The sequence below is a fragment of the Lycorma delicatula genome, chromosome 1, assembly GCF_047948215.1.
Source record: "Lycorma delicatula isolate Av1 chromosome 1, ASM4794821v1, whole genome shotgun sequence".
NCBI lineage: Eukaryota > Metazoa > Arthropoda > Insecta > Hemiptera > Fulgoridae > Lycorma > Lycorma delicatula.
Genome location: NC_134455.1, coordinates 24,921,213 through 24,944,366, shown reverse-complemented (window position 1 = coordinate 24,944,366; position 23,154 = coordinate 24,921,213). Strand labels below are relative to the sequence as shown.

Sequence of the window (23,154 nt, the reverse complement as noted above, 5' to 3'; positions counted from 1 at the left end):
ATTCTGGAAGCACAATTTTATGTATTTTGAAAGTGGATTGTTTTCTGATTTGTACAATAGTATATTTTTCATATTAATTTGTAATCAGGGAAAGACTTAGAGAATACTACACATGTTATAGTATGTTCGGTTTTTCCAGCCAATGACCACAAGAAGAGTATTATGGTGTGATAATTCAAATGATTAAATGTTTTTACTGATGTGTTATTGTAAAATAATTTTAATTCTGTTTCACTGGACGCTTATTCAAAGACTTAAAAAAATTAAAGATTCCTTTTTTAATATTTTTACCATAAACTATAAGGAATCTTTTATTTCTTTCCATTTATACATATCTGTTAGAAAAACCATAATTCTAGGTATTTAACTAATTTAGCACACATTACTAGAAACAGCTTCCTTACACTAGGGACCTGTTTTTTGAAATTACTTTATACTTTTTTGGGGATATTTTTTGTATTTAAAGTGAAGGTTTGAAAAGTAGAAGCAAAAGGTTGAAAAGTAAGAGTAGAGTGTAAGAAGTTGTTTGTTTTATTAAAGACGTTACATTTTTCGCATTTTGATTTACAAAAAGTGAAGAGTCGTTTTGTTTTATTAAAAGGTTATTCTGACTTTTCAGAATAAGATTTTGAAGATGTGACTTAATTATTTGACTTTGTTAATTGATATTTTTGCATGTACACAATACAGAAAACAGTTTCTTTGGAAAAAAAAAACAAGAAATAGCAGCCATGAAAATGGCAGTTCTTGAAATCATTTCTAATAAAAAGAAGATTTTATTTACAAAATCTGGACAGAGTATAACCCAAGAGATGAAAATTAAATCAAGGATTTCTATTAATCATTTTTAAAGTGAAAACTTTAAGAAAAATGTTATGTAACAGGGTCACTTGGAAATAGAAAATAGACTTTGTAAAATAATGAACAAAGAAAACCAAAATTGAAAAGTTTCGAAAAACGTATGTTAAAAAAAACAGAATGCAGAAACAGTATATAAATTTCTCGAGCTTTTCACTTGTAACTCTGATAAGTATTAACTTTTCACATTTCATAATTACTATTAAAAAAAAACAATATGGAAGTAAACAATGCTAAATTTAAAGTGAAAAGTTAAAGTTCTTCATAAAACAGATAAATATTAATTTTTTTAATGGACAAATATTTCCTCTGTCTGCAAAATTATATTAAAACGTTGAATTATTGCAAAGTTAGAAAAACCAGTGTTGGATTTATTGAGTAGAGAATTTAGTAGCAGGAAAAACATATGTAAAAGACTTAAAACCATAATCTTCAAAATAAATAAAAAAAAGAAATCTATAAGGCCCTTTTTTCATCAAGGAATCCCCATAACCCTATATCTAAAGAGGGCAAGTTTTACACCACATCTGAGAAGTTATCTAAATCAAATGAAAATCATAGAGATTACAGTCAGTATGTGCTAAATTCCTCACTGAAATAATTAATACTTTTATTAGCAAACCTCTTTTCTTCTTTGTTGGTCTGCTTCCCACAATAAATGTGCTCGATAAGCAAAATCCTCACATTCCTTTTCTTGTTCTTTCTTTAATGCCAATGTCTCCAATATTCTGCGATCACTTTCTGGAATTTTTAGCTTATCTACGTTCAAAAATCTATAATAAAAGGAAAACAACAGGATAGAAAACTAATTGTCAAACTTTTTAATCAAAATACATATGTAAGGTATTTGACTCTTAATTTTAAAATTTTAAAAAGGTTTTAAAAGTGGCTATCATATTGTAGTAAAAAATTAAAACATAATGTTTAACCAAGGGTAACATGACTTCATAAAGATGAAATATGGTTGTATTAAAATTTTATGTAGTTGCAAAATGCTACGTTAAAAGCTTAAATCATTAAACCTAGTTTAAACAATTAGGTACAGTTAATTTATGAACACTTACTTTCAGTATTTCTTCTCTATTAATAGAAACACATTCATTTTAGTTGCATAAAATATTTAAAATAAATTATTTTATTATTATGCTTTTTAAAAACCATATTTTCTACAACAGTAATTAAGTAGAATGATTAAATATTTATTAAAATTCATATATTATATAAAATTATGCCAATTTAATTGATTGAAAACTGAGATTCGGAAATAAATTTCTGAATTAATCAGTTTTATTTTTTAATATGACTCTAATATTTGTAATGAATAGTGTGATAAAGTATTTATAAAAATGTAGTACTATTTATCTACTCTCCTTACTTTAGTTCTGTGCTAGAAGGTATTCTATCATTTTTATTAAATGATGATTATTTAGAATAATCTGTGTGGCTAGAAAGTAATAAAGATGAGATTCGGCAAGCCACCCTTTACATTTTTGTTATGAGTATGGGTGTGCTGGCTCTATGTCATCTTGTGCCAGAATGCATAAAACTTTGAAGGTCTCATGACAGAAACCATGTCAGGTATATACTAGAGGTTAGGTGCATTTACCATCTTAAGCATGAACTCAGGTCATTGCTAAATTTTATTACTTGAAAATTTGTTTCAAGTTAATACTCCCAGAGGACAATTGATGGATGTGGAGACTTCATTGGTGAGTCCAGTTAACTATAGAGATGGATTTAGGAAAAGTATAAAGGTGAACTCTGGTGCTGCACTATTAACGTCAGTCTGGAGTGTAGAGTTCTATCATCCTGGCCTAATACAGGCCATTATTCAATTTTTGTCTTTATGCTGAAGAACGTGCTCTTGGATAATAAATGAATGCATTCAGGAAGTAATTCGGATGGCATCATTGCAAATTACAAATGATCATCATTTCAATTAAATCATTACAAATGATGTAGTTTTTGCACTGGTTTTAAGACTCAGTGGTATGGTTGGTATTGAAGTTGTAGACAGTTAACCAATGTTGATTCTGGTAAAACTATGGTCGGCCAGAGCCTGATGTTGATAAATCTGTAACCTAGTTAAGAATTTGTTTGAAAATTACATACTAATTAATTAAAATTTCTTATTTATAAATTAAAGTTTATTTAAAAGAATAAGCGGATTAAAAGTTGAATAAATTACTTTTATAATGATATCTAATCTGAAATATGGCTTGAAGATAGATTAAATGGTTTAGTTGAATAATAATTATTAACTTGAATGGAATTGTTCAGTGCCTTAAGGTTTATAGTTAAGATGTATTATTTTAGAGAAGTATTAATTTTATAACAGTAGACTCATATTTTAAATAATATAATGAATAAAAGTGAAATTGTAATTCTTTGTTATTTTACATTATTGCTATAAATTTAAACTTACGCATATGTTTTGTCTTTCCTCTTAGGCTGCACAGTACCAAGGCTTGAAGTACTAGAACAGAACTGCCTATCTCTTGTAAGATGATGTGTTGATAAATTTTGTAATGAACCTCTTTTCACTGTGGTCTTTTTCTTAACTCCTTTTTCATTACTTTCAACTTCCCCTGATTTATCGACACTTTCATTTCTATAGAAATCATTTTTCCACAAGTGACTGTACTTTTTATTAAAAATTTTATTTTTTACATTATCATTCAGTTGCATAGGGCTGGTGCAGCTATTCTTCTTTTCTGTGAAAATCTTGTTTCTTGTAAATGGCTTAGTTTTGTTCAGTGATTTTTTCCCAACATTACATTTATCCTTTGAATACTCATTACCTAATATTTTTGAATTTAAGAGCTTTCCGTTGAAGTAATTAGCAATTTGAGGATAATACTTGGTAAATGATTTGGGGAAAAGATTATAAATATCTTCATTATCAATATCTTTATTGTTTGTTTTTGGGGACTTTTTTGTTTGTCTCTTTAATCTTTTCTTTTTATAGAATTTTCGTGGTTTGCTTGAATATTTTACTTCATACTTTTTTAGCGGTAAAGTTCTGAAACAAACATTGTTCAATATTTCATTATGAAAATTTTACTTGTATTATAAAAAATAAAATTAACTAAACAAAATTCAAATTTTTCTAACATTTTTTTTGTTTTATTCAACTTATCTTAGATAATTTTGTTCAGAATTCTCTCCAAGTTTTGTTTAAAAATTTTACATGTTTATTACCCATTTAACAATGTTATTATACATCAAACAAAAAAAACACGTTTTTTTAACAATTTATTGATTTTCACCCCAGATTTCTCAAAAACTCCTGCAGTTACAGTTTTGGGCCCTGTTTTACTCAATTTTTCAGGTCAAAAACTACAAGAAATCACTAATTTTGCCCCTTAATTAACATCCTAAAAATTCAGTACAACCTCATTTTGCCCAGGTAGCTGAAATCTGAGCGAAATCTTTCACTAGTCATAACTTGCAAACAAACTATTTTAGGATATGAACTTTTTCCATTATTTTCATTAGTAGAATAAGTTATGAAAGTCCTGGGAGAACTATGTGGCACTCTCTGTATAACGGCATAAAACTTCCTTAAACATATAACTTCCCTTATGTATATATATTAAAATGCATCTCTCTCTCTCTCTCTCTCTCTCTCTCTCTTTATATATATATATATATATATATATATATAGATATATTTATTATTATTATTATTAATAATAAGGAACTGCTTATTCAATCTTCATTAAATTTCAGATAATAAATTAAAAAATTTAGGAGGAAATTTCATGCATATATTTTTCAAAATAAATGAAAATCATAGATCATATATAATGTTTGGAAAATGAAAAAACCAGAGTTATTTGAAAATATTAAAAATAGGATAAAACATATGAGTTGGAATAGAAGACTTCACTATATAGGTTTCAAAATAATACTAGGCTTGCAGAAGAGTTGTAAAAAATTAAAAAGTACAGTTTATTTGAAATCACATTTAATTAACAAAAAATAGTAGTGAAAAGAAAAGTTGTGTGTACTTTCAGTGTAATGCTTACCTGTCAGCAGATTTATTTTTTTAATTTTAACATTGAAACTAAACATCAACACCAAAAAATTGGAAAAATTTTTTTTTTTTATTCATAAGTTTCATTTAACTGAAGTGTTTTTTGTTTCTTTTTATTCTTAAGTTTGATATTTAGATGTTTCTAAAACAATATTTTGTTACTATAATGAAAATGGCTGTCATATAAAAAGTTTTCTATCTTATTCTTGAAGCAAATTAATAAATTTGCTTCAAGAATTGCTACTCCTAATATTGGAGTAGTATGTTAGATGCTGTTAAACAAAATTAAACTGTTCTCAACAAATTATTAATTGAGGTGTATAAATGATTTTGTGAATTCTGATTGACTGTTCTAACTGACATAGTTATTCTGATAATAATAATAAAGTATTTTTTAATTATAAGTTTTTCAATTATCAATTAACCTGATAAGTGATAAGATAATAACTTACGAAGAACACTGATGAGGAGATGATGGTGGAGAGAAACTGCTGCTACTTATACTGCTTGTTTCTATTCCCCTTTGAGAATTGAAGTCGTATATTCTGTAAAATATTTTTTTTTTTTTTTACATTATTAATTTAAAAAATGTAGATTAAAAAATTAAGAGGAAAATGTCTCTTTAAACTTTTCTTTTTATAGAATTTTTGCAGTTAGCTTGAATATTTTATTTCATACATTTTTAATGGTAAAGTTCTGAAACAAAAGTTGTTCAATATTTCATTATGAAAATTTTATAGTAATCTTGTACTTTATAACAACAAAAGTTGCAATTTTTGCACTACTATTCATTGGGGAGACTTCATTGAGAATTCAGTTAACTATAGAGATGGATTAGAAAAAGTAAAACATTGGACTTAGGTGCTGCATTATTAAAGTCAGTCTGGATTGTAGAGTTCTGTACTGTCCTTTTGCCCTGATACAAGGCGTTATACTTTTGTCTTTCAGCTGAAGTACTTGCTCTTGGGTAATAAATGAATGCATTTAGGAAGTAATTTGATTTGAATTTTTTAGATGTCTCAAAAAAATATTTTTTGGTGCTTTAATGAAAATGGCTGTCATAAAAAGTTCTCTTATCTTATTCTTGCAGGAAATTAATATTAGGGGTGTGTGTTAGGTGTTATTAAACAAAATTAAAATATTCTCAACAAATAATTACTGGAAATTATAAATAGTTTAAGTAAGCATTGATGTGTTTCCTTAAAAAATATAAATACACTTAACATATAAAGATTATTGAAAAAGTCATAGTAATACTAAAAATTCAGCTTATTATACTTTGGTTTCTAATTAACAACACATTCTAACATGATAAATCTTAACATGTTGCTTATACAAGGCTCAGCTGATAAATTTTACACATTAGCGTACTACATGGACACAAAAGGTACTATCGAGTTGGGTGTGGCAGCACATTATAGCTAAAATCCCCCTCTACAAACCTGCAATAATGTGTTGAAATCCATTTACCAGTTTATTTCAGTAGCAGTTAAAATGGAGTCGAGAACAGTCAATATCTCAACACGGTTAAAACAACACGCAGTGATAGAATTTTTAACAGCAGAAAATGTGAAGCATACGAATATTTTTCATAGTTTAAAAGTGGTTTACGGTAGTGAAACTATTGACAGGAGTACTGTAAATAGGTGGGCATTGAAATTTTGCGAATGTGAAGCTGTTAAAGTGACAACTGAGGATGCACCTAGCAGCGGACGACCAGTTTCTGTGGCTGACAAGAAACATCGAAAGGAGGAGGACGATTTGATTCAAAGTGATCGGTAAATCACCCAGCAACGCATTGCTATTCAGTTATTCAGGAATATCTAAAGAATGAGTAGGCCATATTATCAAGCAGTTGGATTACCATAAAATGTGCATGATGGGTACTGTGCAAACTGACAGACGAACACAAGTAGCATTGTGTCGAATGTTACGAAGAACTTTTACAGTGCTATGTGCTGAAGGAAACAACTTCCTTTCCAGTATTGTGACCAGGGATGAGAGTTGGGTACATCACTACAACCCAGAAGAAAAAAGGCAAAGCATGGAATACAGACATTACGAATTCCCAAAACCCAAAAAATTCAAAACTAAATCCTCAGCGAAGAAACTTTTTTTGACAGTGTTTTGGGACACCAAACACGTTTGTGTGACTTGAGTATCTGGAACATGGGATGACTGTGAACTCCATACAGTACATTGAGACATTAAGACACTTCAGACGATGAGTATGTCACATTCGAAATACCACCATGCCCATAATCTTGCAACATAGCAGTGCACAGCCTCACACATCACATGCCACTACAGAGGCTCTCCACAAGCTAAAGTTTGAGCCTATTCCGCATCTGCCATACTCGCCAGATTTGGCTCTGTCTGACTTCCACTTCTTCCCTCAACTCAAGAGGAATCTCAATCATTACTCCGCTGACAATGAGGTGAAGAAAGCTGTGGCCACTTGGATCCGAGAAATACCGCCAGAATTTTTCAGTGACGAATTGCAAAAACTTGTTACATGTTGGGAAAAGTGTATCAGCGTAAAAGGGAATTATATTGAAAAATAAATAATGCATTTTGTGGCAAAGGTATTCTACTTGTATTCATTTTTTATTTCATTCCAATATCTCTTTCCATGCCAATGCTATACATATAGGTGCAAAATTTATCAGCCGAGCCTCATATAATATAGACACCTCTACATTGTTACTTCAGAAACAAAAGATGCAGTTAACATATTTTTCTCAATTACTTAACTTAATCATATCTCCTCTACTGAGTAAAGGTAGCACAAATAATTCATTATAGATAGAAAGAGTAATATTAATTTGTTACTTTATATGATGTTACTTTGATAAAGTATCCTATGTATAATATTATAATATAGAAAGATTGATAATCTTCCTATATGTATAATATATAATATTTAATGTACAATATAGGAAGATTAATAATCTTCCTGTATTATAAATGGGATCTTTCTCTATGGACCTATATATAAAGTACCTAAGTTATCAGATACTAGCTTTCTCTGATCTAATGATGTTACAAACTGAAATTCTAGATAAACAGAATAAAAGTATTACTTTCATAATAAAAAGGTTGGATAGGATCTGAATTTCAATCTCAGTGGCATGCTGTGGACAAAAAATATTCAGCTCTGTAAAATAAAAAGAAAAAAAGGCTGTTGGAAACTATTCTACCCCTCTTTCTGTAATATGGATGTCATAAAATATTTGAGTGTGGCTAAGCCATTTTCAGGAGTGCATAAATCTCATGCCAGGTTGCTATAATATTATGACACTTAACAAATACTTAAAATATCTTGCTTAAAATAACAAATATTAAGCAATTTCTGCTATTGAAATTTATTAATTTATGTAATTCTCTAAAAGCATTTACTTTTTTACATGAGAACAAATGATAAAAAGAAATATATATTTATCAAAACTGATAATCTCCATTGTACAGTAGAATCTTATTGCTCTATTAAAAGATAAAATAATAAAGTTACTTTACTTACGTTTTTGTTGTATAATCAGGACTAACTGTTTTGAGTTTTGAACTGTATAATGAAATTGGTGAAGAGGAACTTGTTTCAGTTTTTAATAAACTTAATAAATGTTTCTTTTCTGCCTCAGATTCTTTTGAAGATACTGATGTATTTCCTTAAAAAATATAAATTCACTTAAAATATAAAAATTTTTATTGAAACGTCACAATAATACTAAAAATTTAGTTTACTGTATATTGTTGAGTTCTAATTAATAATACATTCTATCATGATATAAATCTTACGATGTTACTGATATAATGTACACCTGTTCACTATTACTTCAGAAATAAAAGATGCATTTAATATATTTTTCTCTACTTCACACTCCATGACTTATTTAAGCTGCTTCTAGACTACTGCATAATTCACTTCCTCACTCATTTATTTTCAGCAAAATAAACTTAATGCCCTGAGCTAGTGTTGGCTCATACTGTATTTTCTTGCACTAACTAAAAGAATAGAATATCTAATGTTAAAATATGAACTGGCGTATCAGAATTTACAAATCTTTCACACAGATTAATAAATAAATATTTTATTTATAATTTCCTTAGATGAAGTTCAGGTGATTAGTAATTCTTAGCTGTATGGAAAGGTATGCTATTTTTTTTCTGGCTATTGCCTTAATAAATTAAACAGCAATGTACAAGTATAGTTCTAAGGATAACAATTGTCCTCCCATATTTCTAGACTTTATCTCTACTTTACCATATCTCTAAAATTGTCCATTGCTTTATCTTACGTGGTGGTAGCATCAGTGAAGGTCATTTTCTAGTCTGAAAATTTGACATCATTAAAATTTTTGATATTTATTTGCTAGAAGCAATAAATGTAAAATTAATGAAAAATAATTTACAGTCTAAAAGTTTACAGAAAAATAGTTTATTTAGTTTTAACCATAAATAAAAGCTTTAATAATGCGTAAAACTTACTTTAAATTTTATTATAGAATTATAAAATTGTGCCTTCTAGTCTGTTTAGAGAAAGACAACAGCAGTGTAACTCCACTGAAAACATCAAGTATTGTTCTAGCTGTTAAAAAATTGCTGTAACATATCAACTGATGTTTTCAGTTGGATGACCAGTTGTATCTGCACATTAAGCACTAATTCCATATCCCACCACAGCTTGTTTAATATTATTATACTAAAGATAATTTCAGAAACACATGATACCTTTAGATGCTGATGTAGATGATGCTTTAAGTAAATTTTCTTGATCAAGTATTTCCTTTCTTGAACAAACTGATCTTATTGTTCCTACATTGTTCTTAAAATTTTTTGTCTCTTCTGATATAAGTCTGTTTCGTATATTTTGACAGATCTGAATTTTTGCTGTGAAAGCATTTAAAAGAAAATAAATAATAACATCATTTATCAGGAAATACTTAATTTAAACATTAAATATCTAAATTATATACAGATATAATGAAAGTTAAGATATCACAAGAAATGAGCTCTGATTGAAACCACTTTTATCTAAAAGTTAATAAAAATTTCATAACACTGGTTTTCACTACAAAAAGTATGAGGCTACTCTCCATACTTCAATGATTCTTTGAAAATGAATTTAAATGCTTAGGATTAAAAATCAGACAAACATTTCACTTAGATTGACAAAAAGCTTTTTATTTTATCTTCAGTCATTTGACTGGTTTGATGCAGCTCTCCAAGATTCCCTATCTAGTGCTAGTCGTTTCATTTCGGTTTACCCCCTACATCCTACATCCCTAACAATTTGTTTTACATATTCCAAACGTTGCCTGCCTGCACAATTTTTTCCTTCTACCTGTCCCTCCAATATTAAAGCAACTATTCCAGGATGCCTTAATATGTGGCCTATAAGTCTGTCTCTTCTTTTAGCTATATTTTTCCAAATGCATCACAAGCTGCATTCTTCACCTATTTGCGGCAACACCTCTTCATTTGTCACTTTATCCACCCATTTGATTTTTAACATTCTCCTATAGCACCACATTTCAAAAGCTTCTAATCTTTTCTTCTCTGGTATTCCGATCGTCCAAGTTTCACTTCCATATAAAGCAACACTCCAAACGTATACTTTCAAAAATCTTTTCCTGACATTTAAATTAATTTTTGATGCAAACAATTTATATTTCTGACTGAAGGCTCGTTTCGCCTGTGCTATTCTGCATTTTATGTCACTCCTGCTTCGTCCATCTTTAGTAATTCTACTTCCTAATTAACAAAATTCTTCTATCTCCATAATCTTTTCTCTTCCTATTTTTACATTCAGTGGTCATCTTCATTATTTCTATTACATTTCATTACTTTCGTTTTGTTCTTGTTTATTTTCATGCAGTAGTTCTTGCATAGGACTTCATCCATGCCATTCATTGTTTCTTCTAAATCCTTTTTACTCTCAGCTAGAATTACTATATATCATCAGCAAATCATAGCATCTTTATCTTTTCACTTTGTACTGTTGCTCCGATTCTAAATCGTTCTTTAACAAAATGCTTAAATATTATAATGAGATTACAATGAGTTTTTCATTTTACTTTAAAGAGACACAGATAGCAAACAAAATCAATGATAATAATTTGTTAAACAGTTAATTTTTTACTTAGTAAATGTATTTGGAAGTATGCTTTGCATTATAAGAAGGTTGTAGTTTGTGAAGTAGTGTTTGAATTTGTTAAATACTAGAAGGAATGAAGTTAAATAAATGTTTTCAGTAGTTTGAAATGAGAAATGTTCCTTTTAAAGAAATAAAATATTTTAGAGATTAGCATGCAAGTTTGCAAAATTAACTATAAACAAAGTAGTTATGGTTAAATTTATTCACTACATAACTTCACTTCATATCATTTCTCCAATCAACTAATGAAATAGTATAATCAGTTACACAAGTTGTTGTTTAACATGAAGTGACATAAATTATTAAATAAAAGTTAGAAGAAAATATTAACAGTAATTGGGAGTTGATAAGCATTATCTTGAAAAAATGTGCTCCTGTTCAATTGTCAAACATTTAACATTTAATTTTCAGGGATGCACCCTGTTATCATTTGGTATTTCATAACCCAGCAGAAACTGCAGTTTATTTATCTTTTAGGAATGTAATTGCTACGAAACGGTAAATTTACAATGGATACATGAACATGTAGTTTGATGATGTAGATGAAAACAGAGATATATACCACCAGTATATATATATATATATATATATATATATATTGTAACCCTCATACCACAAAACAAATAAAATTCATTTTCAATTACAAATCCCACCATGTGAATGAAAAAAATATCTTAAGTTGAGGTTATATTGTATGTTGTCAACCTTAAACTGAACATAACTCAGGAATGACTTAATATTCACCAAATTTTCACTTGTACAACTTCAGATATATTATTACAGCATATCTAAGCTTCAATGAAATTGTTGTAGTAGTTTTGGAGATTTTCAAACCACAAATCTTTTACATAGAACTTTATATACATATACATATATATATATATATATATATATATATATATATATATATATATACATTTGGTTATATATTAATTAACCAAGTATTCTGTACCAAATAAAACTAAAATCTTGCACTAGCAATATCCTTTAGTCAATTGGTTTCAGTTTGAGGACTGTTTCAAAACCTACTTTGCCTAGTCTGGAACAAGATTTCACATAATTTACCATTACCATTATATATCAGGTTGTCCAAAAAGTATTGAGCCTTTGGAGGACAAAATTGAGAATACATTTATTGTTATTGGAAAATATATGAGATCACATACGCACCACTTTTTCAATGACCTTCTGCCATTTTTCCAGCAACATCATAATCCTGTCCCTGCAGAAATTCTGTGGTTTCTAGTCAAAAATCGTCACACCTAGTTTTCACAGACCTCTTTTGAAACTAACTTAACAACTTTCACGAGTTCTACATAGACCAAAACAAATTATAGTCTGACAATGCCAGGTTCAGGCTATACGATGAATCCATTAAACCTCCCAGTCATATTCTTTCAATTTCTGATGGGTCGTTAAAGAAGCAAGCCATCTGGCACTGTCAACTTAGTATATGACACCGTTTCTGTTGACTAGTTCAGGCTGTTTCTTTTGAATTGCTAGATGCAATCATGCTAATTGTTGACAGTACAGACCTGAGTCTATTGTTCTACCTGGTGGCAGCAGCTTGTGATGCACGATATCCTTCCAATCCCACCAAATGTACAGCATAACCTTCCTGGGTACAGTGTGGGCTTTGCCACAGACTGTGAAGCTTAACAATGATCTTTTTCATACATTGTTTTCGTAGGTTATAGATTATTGTTGCTATAGCTTTTAATCATTCATTACCATAATTCAAAAGTGGCACAATTTTGTTGTTTCAGTAGAAAGCCAGAGAGAAATTCAATTTTGTAAATTTTTCTGAGTCTGACCATGTGACATCTAAACATTGAGCTTCTTTTTGTAACCAGCTTTCTCCAAATTATTTGACACTGTTTGGTGATGGATGTTTAGGTCAATGGTGATATCATGACTGCTTACATTCCAATCTTCCTCGATTTTTGCCAGGATATCATTACTTTTTCAGTGATTGTTCACCCACTGCAAGGAGCATTTTGGACATCAAATTTTCCATAACAAAAGCGGGTATTGCTTTTGATAATGTATCCTGCCCATAAATAGCACAAATTTCTTAATGGGGCTGCCCAGCATTTGCACCTTTACCAAAATAAAATTGTAAAATGTAGTGCAGTTTTGCAGAAAGTTCACTCATCTTCATGGTGCAATCTCTTATCTGATTGTAGATTTCCAACACTTTTTTGGACATCTATTAGTTTCAACAGCCAGCTGTCAAATGACATTTGGCCTGACGCACTGTGTATCATATACCCCAAGATTTGGGAAGCTTACACTATCTTATGTACAAAAGGTTCATTACTTTTTATACTACCTATTATTTACATTACATATACTACCCTTACCTTACAATTTTTTTAAAAATATCTCTATTGTTAGTTCCATTAAATAGAGAAATAAAGAAATGTATAACTAACATGCATTTAATTTTAATTTCCATTTGATTGTTGAAAGTAATCTGCTTACATTTTAATACAATTATATCGTCTCTTTGAACACTTATTACTTAAAATAGTGTTTTTTTTCTGTTTATTCCCGGAATAAAGTTGTAGTAGTCAATTGAATATTAATTTCATTTAGCTTCAGTATTTAGAGAGATCAAGGAAATTGTAATTTGGTTTGCTTGGCATTTCTCCAGCCACCACCCCATTAGCATAAGACTGAATGTCTGTGCCACAAATGGCTACTGAGCCTCGAAACAGTTTAGCCACCAGTGCCCTAAATAGCCCCTAGAGCTAACCTAAAAGCATGAGCGGAATAAGCGTGGTATCATACACCACTCACTTGCATGTCCCACCACCCACTTGTCATATATCACTAAAATGGGTAGGCGCACCCCATCAACTATATATGACCATCAATAGTTAAATTTATTTCGTCAAATATAGCAATTTGCTGCCATGCCTAGGCCACTGAATGCCAGCAAGTACCTGTCCACCATTAAAATGGTTGGAGCGTTAATCTGGCTGGTAGCCAGCAATATCTCTCAGTTAGCTTCCCACAGCAGCGTGATAAGAATCTTTTCCCTTAGGCAAACTACTGATGTCGGTTGAACAAAGCAGTCGCATCAAGGAACTCTCACACAGCTCTCAATGAGAGTGGTGTGGGAATCAATGACAGCAATTGAGGCAATGCTGCTTGTGAGTGGCCAATTTTCCTCCTGACTTCTAAGTTCCAAGGTGGCCTGAGTTCTGATCCCCCCAAAAGCTGGGTAGACGAATCATATGTTCATTCAACTGGACCTCCCCACAGACACACAGCTCATCAGCTGCCAGGCGGAACCGAAACAAATATTGGTTTAAATTTATGCAGTTAGAGAGTACTCAGGGTCCCATTGCCCTTAAAAACAAAGGAGAGGCATACCATCCCCCAAATCCTGTATAAACTTATATAAGGATCTTCCCTTAGTCGTGGTGTGCCATTCTTGCTGCCGTGCTTCTATCGCGAGGCTGTAAAGCCTCCTCCGCAGGCTGGAGATGGGCGACTGTTCAAATTTAGAACCAGTGCATTGAGATCACCATTCTGCTCCGGTACAGGCTCGGCTCGAAACCGCATCTCAAATACCTTGGCCTCCCTGCCTCTTTGCAATTTCTATATGGCCGCCCAAATTTTCACCACTAAATCGATTGGGAGGGCCTTTCCCAATACAGTGGTAGCTGTAATGTTTACATTGGTACATAAATTGTAATATAGTTAGTTACTACAGCTAATGTATTAACTGTTGGCAGTAACTATTGGCTGTTAACATAATTTTTAAATATTATTTGTCTAGAGAGAGCATCGTTATATTATTTGTATCGCTTGTAATCCTGAATAGGTCTCTAATTCATTATGTTGGGGGTCTCTATTCTTAAATCCCAGTGGGAAAAATATTTAAAAGGAGTGTAGTTAAATGGAAAACTATTACTAATAAGGAAAATGGAATGTAATGAATGCAGAAATTATGCTACTTGCTCAAAAAAGAAATGAATTGAGAAAGAAAGTGTCTTTTGTAATAACTGCTCTAATAAGCCTGAACTTCATCCTGACAAATGTTTCATGATATACTTGTTGTATAGAAATATCTAAACTAAACCCATTTTTTGTGATTTGAATAAAATCGTATTAAGTTTTATTAAAGTGCTAATAATCATTAATTATAGTTACAATAATGGAAATATTCATTATAAGTAAAATTTCATTTCACACTTCTTAATTTTGCTGTATTTTTAAAATTACAATTTACATAATCACTTTACCTAACTTATTAAATGCAGGCTTAATATCTAAAACATCTCCTTTATTTATTGAATATGTTCAGAAAATTCACCATCAGGAGCTAATACTGATGTTAGTGAAGGAAAAAATACTAATTACTAAAATAATTTTCATACTTATATTTGATTTTAGTAACTTAATGACAGAAATGATGAAATATTTAAAAACTTTGTTTCATAATGTTGTAACTCTTTCTTCCATGCAACCTTCTAAAGATGATTATCAACATCTCTTCTTTGGAAAGAATGATAGGACTTTCCTACTTTTCAGGTACGAAAGTATGTGAAATAACTGAAAATGTAAACTGTTATATTTAACTGATTGATAACACAAAGAAAACAAGAATAAATATTTGAAAAAGGTAAGACCAATAATGTTGAAGAAAATAAAGGCACTTTAAATTCTCACGCAGGAAGTAAAATTAATTCTAATAGACAACACCGACAATCGAACTCAATTAATTTGTCTGTTAAATAGGCCAATATCTCTGCAGAAGGATTGTCAATATTTCAAATATTGAAGCAAAAAGAGGGGAATGGAAGATACTTTCTGTGTCAGCAAAGAGTGAAGTATATCATAATTAATAAGTTGGTTGGTGTATTAATTAAATGTTGGGTAGTATGTAATAATGTACCATCGTGGAAGTAAATAGCCATGAAAAAGTGATCTAAAAGTACCCAATTTAAAAATGTACCTGTGTTCTCATGAAGGATGAAATAATAACTGTATCTAATTGTTTAATTAAAATACTGTAATCTAACTTAATGTAAAATAGTTCAGTGAGCAGGATCTATTTTCAGTCGGGTCTTTTTAATTATGACCTGTCATGATTTGCTCATGTTTTAACGTGGAAAATTGGATGGAAGAAATGATAAGTGAAAAAATCCCTGTCCCTTGCTATTAAGTTATTTCAAGACCAAAAAATCTGTATCTACAAGAATATGACTGCATGATGCTAAGAGGATTGACTGTTTATGACCACTCAAGGAATCTGTAAGCAATTATACAAGACACCCATTTTATAGTCTAAATTTAAGAATACAAGTTATTTTATACTAAAATATTTTTGTGAATTAGTTAAATAGTAGAAGATAGTATTATCTAAATGTATAAAAAAAAAATAGAGAATATACTTTATTATTAATAGTATATTAATCAAGATTCCATAGTGATTTTATGTCACACAATCTCCCTAGTAAGTCTGGCAATGTGATATTTCTTGTTTTGTATTGTGTCTTTTGGAATCGGTCCATAAGTTGCCTAACTTGTTTGGTATGGTACACAGGAGATTCAGTGGTAACATTTATAATCATAGTAATGAATTTATGATCATAATCAGTTACCTTGTCGATCTCTTTCGTGTTGTTCATAAATGCTGTGGGCAACATCTAATGGAAGATTAAAATCTTCAATAATATCAGTCAGACTTCGGTGTAACAATTCAACAGGCTGTAACATATAGAGTTGAAACAATCTAATGTGTTTTGTACCATGATAAATTGTTATAAATAATTTATATAATAGTTGAGAAGTTAAAATTTTAGTATTATGGGTAAAAAATCATATTCTTGTACAAGTAAAATGAAAGAAAGTTTCAAGAAAATGCAAAAAGTAAGTACTGTGCATTAATACTGTTTTCAAAAAATGTTTTTCCAGTTCATAATATTTTTTTCAAATCTGACTAGAGCAGAAAAGGATAAACACTATTCTAATTTTCTTCAGCTGTGGAGATCACACAAAAAAATGAAAAAGAAAACAAACAAAAAATCTGTTTCATTAGTAATCTAAACAAACCACATTTAACAGCACCAAACAACGAGCTGCCTTATTTATCCTAAAAACTCAACCTTGTTTTCTGAAAGATTCACAATAAATAACTCTGCCTTTTATACAGGAATGCACAGATATAATAAATGATGAAATGCTTAGTGATTTGTTGAAAAATTTTATTTCAAGACAATATAATCAGACGTATAATCATCACAAAGGACATCAATTGTCCAAAGCCTCTTGGAATCAATGTGATCATCCCAACAGACTTTTTCATCCAATGAATCACCTAAGATTTCACATTACATGATGTTAAGTACCATAATCGTAATAATTACAGGTGACCTTAGATGAGGCACAAGTCACTCGCAAAAATGAATGAACCATTCATAAGAATAGCTAGCATTTCATGCCAGGCTTACTGAGAATAGAAAGAAGTGAAGTGGTTCCCAGTTGGCTTTTTCACTGACTCAAATATACAATTGCATATCAGCATGCTAAGTCCATCGAAATCTCGTTTTGTATCATAATTATATTTCTATACTCACCGAATATTGTGGAGACAAAGTAATAATTGCATTAAACGAGGGATGATCATATGTATGTGCATGTTTACTTTAAAATATCTATTTTGAATTTATTTAATCCTGGATGCACTAGAGATTTTTAAATTAAAAGTTTTTTATTTATTTATTATATTAAATATTTTAAATTTGGGCAGGTAGTAGAGTTAAAATTCATGTATAATTAGGAAATAATTGATGGCCATTGACTTTTCTGTTTGACATATTTAGTTTTAATCTTTTATTGCAATTCTTGAGAGTCTTGTAGAATACAGTGATCTATAGAAGTTTGGAATCTATAAAAACATAAAACCCTTAGAAATTACTTCTATAAATGTTCAGAGTTACCTAATGTTTCAAATTCATACAAAAGGTATAAATTTTTTGAAATTTCAAAATTCTCTAACTTCATGGATATTCATTTAATGAGATAAAAAGAAAGTTTATAAGCCTTGGTTTAGTATTTTATTAATTTTTATCTAAAAAGAAAGCAATAATCAGTACTTAAATTTACATAAATTTAGATGCCTTTACTTCTGGGGTTTTTTTTTAACCTCCGCAACCACCGTTAGGTATTGCTTCAGAGGATGAAATGAATGACTAGTGTCTGAAAATGCCATGACTGACTGGGAATTGAACCCGGGACCCCCGGATGAAACACCAAGACACTACCACTTGTGCCACAGAGGCCGGCTTACTTCTGGATTTAATGAATAATATGTACACTTACAAAAACTTAATGAACTTTTTATTTGTCATGCTCTATATTATTATTATTCTTTTTTGTAAGATATGTTGGTGTAAAGTAATTATTTCCACAGTAATTTTTTGTATTCATAGAAATTCTCATTGGCCATGTTCATAGAAATTTTCAATTGCTTAAACTATTTGAATCAAAAATAGTTTTATTAAAAAAATGACATTAATAATATTGTAGCGATTTTTAAATATAAACTTCAGTAAATTTAACAAATCAGAAATGTAAAAAAAAAACATTTTTTTTAAATAAGATAAATTTATTTTTAAATAACATTATTATTCTTGAAAAAAGGTTTTTTATTTTAAGAAATTATTGATTTTGTGCATAAATTTGAAGTTAGAGTAAATAAAATTAAATTAAATTACAAGGAAATAATTTCTCTAATACTTTTGTTTAAAATATTTTTTATTGGATCATTAGTTTTATAGTAAATCAAGAAAAACAATAACATGATTCAATCTTGGTTGGTCATTTGGGTGTCTTGCTCAAGCAAGACAAAAACTAAAAAAAAAGTTTTTTTAATGTTTTTGTTTTTATAAAAACTGATTTTTCATAATGAAATCTAAAGAAAGTGTTTATTTAAATCAATAACTTTTTATTTATTTGCAGAATGTCATATCTCTCCTCTCATGCCCTTTCAACCTTTTTTGATTACTCTATTCCACAGGAATCACAGCAATCCTAATAATCAAGTAAAACTATATATGTCAACCAAAAAGGCCACTGGCTTTAATTTATTTCCATAATACATCCACCCTTGGTCTATTTTCACAGTACTAGGAAAGACTTGAGATTATAATAGTCACTGATTAATTAATAATTTGCTCAGAATTGCAAACCATGTTCAAAAGTTAGATAAATAATCATTCAAGTGAGTGAGGTTAAAAACATTTCACTTGTTGCAAAGGTTTGTGATGTGAGCGTTCAAATCCATTCATTTATTCATAATAGGTGTTGTATATATTAGTGTAGTGCACATCAGAAATATGAAGCATTCAATTTTAAGGTACTAGCCCACCACATCTAAACGCAGTTTAATTTTGTGCCTTTAAAATATTTAATTAAATTTGTAATGTTTATTATTTTTTAATAATTAATTAAATGAAGTTATCAAAATTACATTGGATAACAACATTTTTCAACAGAAAAGGTAATAACTGTTTTATGAACTATTTACTTTGGTAAATCACAACATTTTTTTTTTCATTCAGACAAGCCCTATCACATCACATTCTTACATTACCACAATTTTAATTTATTTATTGTGACATTTAAATGATTTAACAAGTAAACTTGTTAAACTATTTTAAGTAAATATGATCTTATGCATCACCACTAATTTTAAAACAATACTGATATTAATATAAAGATATTGTAGCATTATATTAAATCAAAACATTTCCATAGACATAACAAACAATGGTAATGAGCCATTAAATAGAAATAGTGCAGTTGTGTTTGTGGTAGTGTTTTATTGTTTCCTTTTCTTACAGTGTACTATTTCATAAAAGATTTTATTTATATTAATTTACTTCACAACTCTCTAAACATTTTTTTTTTTTTTTTTTTTTGTATATTTGCATCATGAATAATGATGCTTGTAAAAGCTTGGCATGCTTCTAAAAGTTTCTTATAATTTTTTGTTATGTTTGTGGAGAATTCATCACAAAAAGAGAACATACATTAATAACAGAACTTATAAATACAAGGAATCTTTGTGATCTCTTGGGAGATTAAAATAAACTTGAGCTGACTCTGATTACAAGGGAAAACTGGGTATTGCTTTTTACAGTTTTTTGAAAATATTACTGCTTTTTACGTTAGGGCAGCTATGCTAAAAACAACAACAATATGTAATTGAAGATGGCCAGAAAAAGATAATTTCAGTTCAGAAAAGCATTGTTAATAACATTACTTTTGTTAAGCCAATAAATTATTTTTCTTGGCAGAACCCTGACTTACAAGCAATATATTATGAGTACTGATGCAAAATTGAGATCTTGAGGTAACATATTTCCTAAACTAACTGAAAGCACCTAGGGAGTGGATGCAAGCTTATTTTGAACATCAGCATTAGCCTTGGCGTATTCTGTGGCCAAATACTGTGCACCTGGTAAGCTGAATATTGAGCTTTAAAAAATCGTGAGAACAGTTACTGGTATAGTCCGTTCTACCTCAATTAGATGGCTATGAGTACTAGCTAATGTACCTCTACCACATCTCAGGCACCAGAATGTCCTTGACCAACTCTAGAAAAAGATTACCAATGCAACGGCACTAATCAACATGACCATCAGTGGATTAACCAATTAGTGCTTGAAATCTTCAAAACCTGCATAGGAACTGGTCCAAAAGCTTATAGAGGAAGAGCTTAATATTAAAAAACAATGGCAGATCTCGTGGTATGAAAACCTCCAATGGGCAAGTTGATCCATGTGCAAGTTCTGAGCATTAGTCTACCAAGACAGCTGTCATGCAGACTTAATCACGTAAGAATTGGACATAGTAAATATAATTACTTTATTAACAATTGAGGTATGTCATCTTCTATGGATAGTAAATATAATTACTTTATTAACAATTGAGGTATGTCATCTTCTATGGCTGGTTGTTATTGTGGTAATCCTCTCCAAACTGTTAAACATTTAATTAGGTAATGCCCACAGTAGGCATTCAAGGGAGATCCTTAAGTTGTATATCATGCTACCCTACCTGGAGTTAAATGGCTGAAAAAACTGCATGTTGATTGGTAGCTATACTGAAATTTGTAATTATACCATGTAGATGTTATATATACTTGGCTATTTTGATTGTTTTAATGTTTAGTTGTAATATTTTGGACACAGCACATACATGTACCGTAGCATAAATAAAATATTATTTTACCTCATTTACAAATAAAACTGGACTTTATGAAGCATTTTGTCAAATCATTAGTGGAAGAAAGGGAAAGATTTTAATATTTAACTTAAGTTTCTTCATGAAAGTGAAATCAAATTAAAAGGGACAATGATCACTGAACCTCTAGGAAATTACTTAATATAGCAAATTGAATTCTTGGAAATCACTTAGTAGCATGGGAATCGCCTAAAGATGTTGTAAACAGTTTTTATGGAAAACAAGAATCTGAAAATAGTGATATACTAATAGAAAAACCCTTGATCAACTACAAAAATTGAAGTGGCAGAATGTCTTGAAATATCAGTTAGATTTCCATCTTGAACAGATTTCCATCTTTTTCCCATCCAAAAAACAGAACAGTATAATTAAGGCAGATGAGATAAATCTGTTATGAGTGATTTATGATTTTTACAAAAAGGAAACTTCACAATACATAAAAGAAAAAACAATCCAAGTACAATCTCAGAAGTACATATTCTTTTTCTTTTAGAAATTTGTAATAATAGAAATCACTACTATAGACATTTTATAATTTTAGTATTATAGTTACTCAATTATGATTGAAAAGTTGAAATGAATGTGATATTTTTTAATTATCATTAAAAGTTCAAGGTTGGTTAAGTAAAAATTATTTGATTTTCAAATTCAGTGTAGAAAAAAATTAACTGTTTAAAATTTTATTGGCTAGTATTATTAATTGAAATAATAAATAATTTGTTTTGATTACTAATGTTAGTACCTCTTTGTTACTATGTTAGTACCTCTTTTACAGGATATTAGTATAACCACTTATTCTGAGATCTTGTTTTAAATGAGTAATTTGATAAATTATAATGTTGAAAATGAAAATAAAATTACTTCTTAATTTTTAATGTAAAAAATATCTTTGTATTATGAAATTTTCATTTGAATGTAATGTACATTACAGACTGGTATTGATTATGGTTTAGAGCTTGTTCCTGATATAAGTGTCAGTATTAAATATTTGCTTTATGTGTTTACTAGCTCTTTATGTGTTACTAGCTTGAAAATTATTGATGAATAAGGAAATCATGCTTAACTATTTTGATGATTTTAATCACAGCACATCCATTCATTCATTTTTAAATACAATTCATGTACATTTCATTCAAAAAATGATTTATGAAAGACTGCAGTTTTAATCACATAAAAATAACTATGAAAATAGTAATATTATTTGGCAATGATTTTTGTAAAAAAAAAGACATGCATCTTTACAAAAATGTATATGGACATATTTTTTAGGTAAATTTACTGAGAAATAAAAATTAGTAAAATTACTAAAAATATTTAAATGACAGATGATGACACGGTTTAAACTAAACATTTGTGCAGGTACATGTTAGTATAATGATTTTCATATTAAAAGTTTTTTTTAATAATGTCCAAATCAGAAAATAATCACTGTCTTGAAGATCATAACCTCATAATTATTGGGAGTATTTTAGCCCCTTTCAGGAACTGAAATTCTTGTTTTTTTTTAGCTTCTTGTACTTTCTTCCAAGGAAAAGTCTGTATAAGGAAAAAAAATGTTACTTTCCTTAAATTGAAATGATTAAATAATTTTATGTAAATCCCCTGGTTGACATTATCAATGGTCTAAAGATGAGCAAAAAAGTAATCCCATAAGGTAATAAAAATAAAGTCAAGAATGGAATTTTATGTTTACCGGGATTTTAAACAATTTTGTGAAGAAATCTTTTTCTAAAAAATTTTTCCTCACAAATAATTATGTACAATATTTAGGCATTTGACATTTTAGTAAAGATATTTAAGCATTACAACTTTCAAATTATAGGCCATAAACATTTAT

At 29.4% G+C, this 23,154-nt stretch overlaps 1 protein-coding gene across 1 annotated transcript in view; it reads right to left on the bottom strand.

Moving 5' to 3' along the window:
* LOC142332839 (uncharacterized) overlaps nt 1-23,154 on the bottom strand; it is a 50,503-nt gene that overhangs the window by 23,136 nt on the left and 4,213 nt on the right. Inside the window, exons 3-8 of the mRNA XM_075379521.1 lie at nt 16,670-16,775; nt 9,626-9,784; nt 8,418-8,562; nt 5,350-5,442; nt 3,284-3,880; nt 1,481-1,631 (exon numbers count right to left, since the gene is read on the bottom strand). Of these exons, the coding sequence (XP_075235636.1) occupies nt 1,481-1,631; nt 3,284-3,880; nt 5,350-5,442; nt 8,418-8,562; nt 9,626-9,784; nt 16,670-16,775 (1,251 nt within the window). The remainder of the gene's footprint in view (nt 1-1,480; nt 1,632-3,283; nt 3,881-5,349; nt 5,443-8,417; nt 8,563-9,625; nt 9,785-16,669; nt 16,776-23,154) is intronic.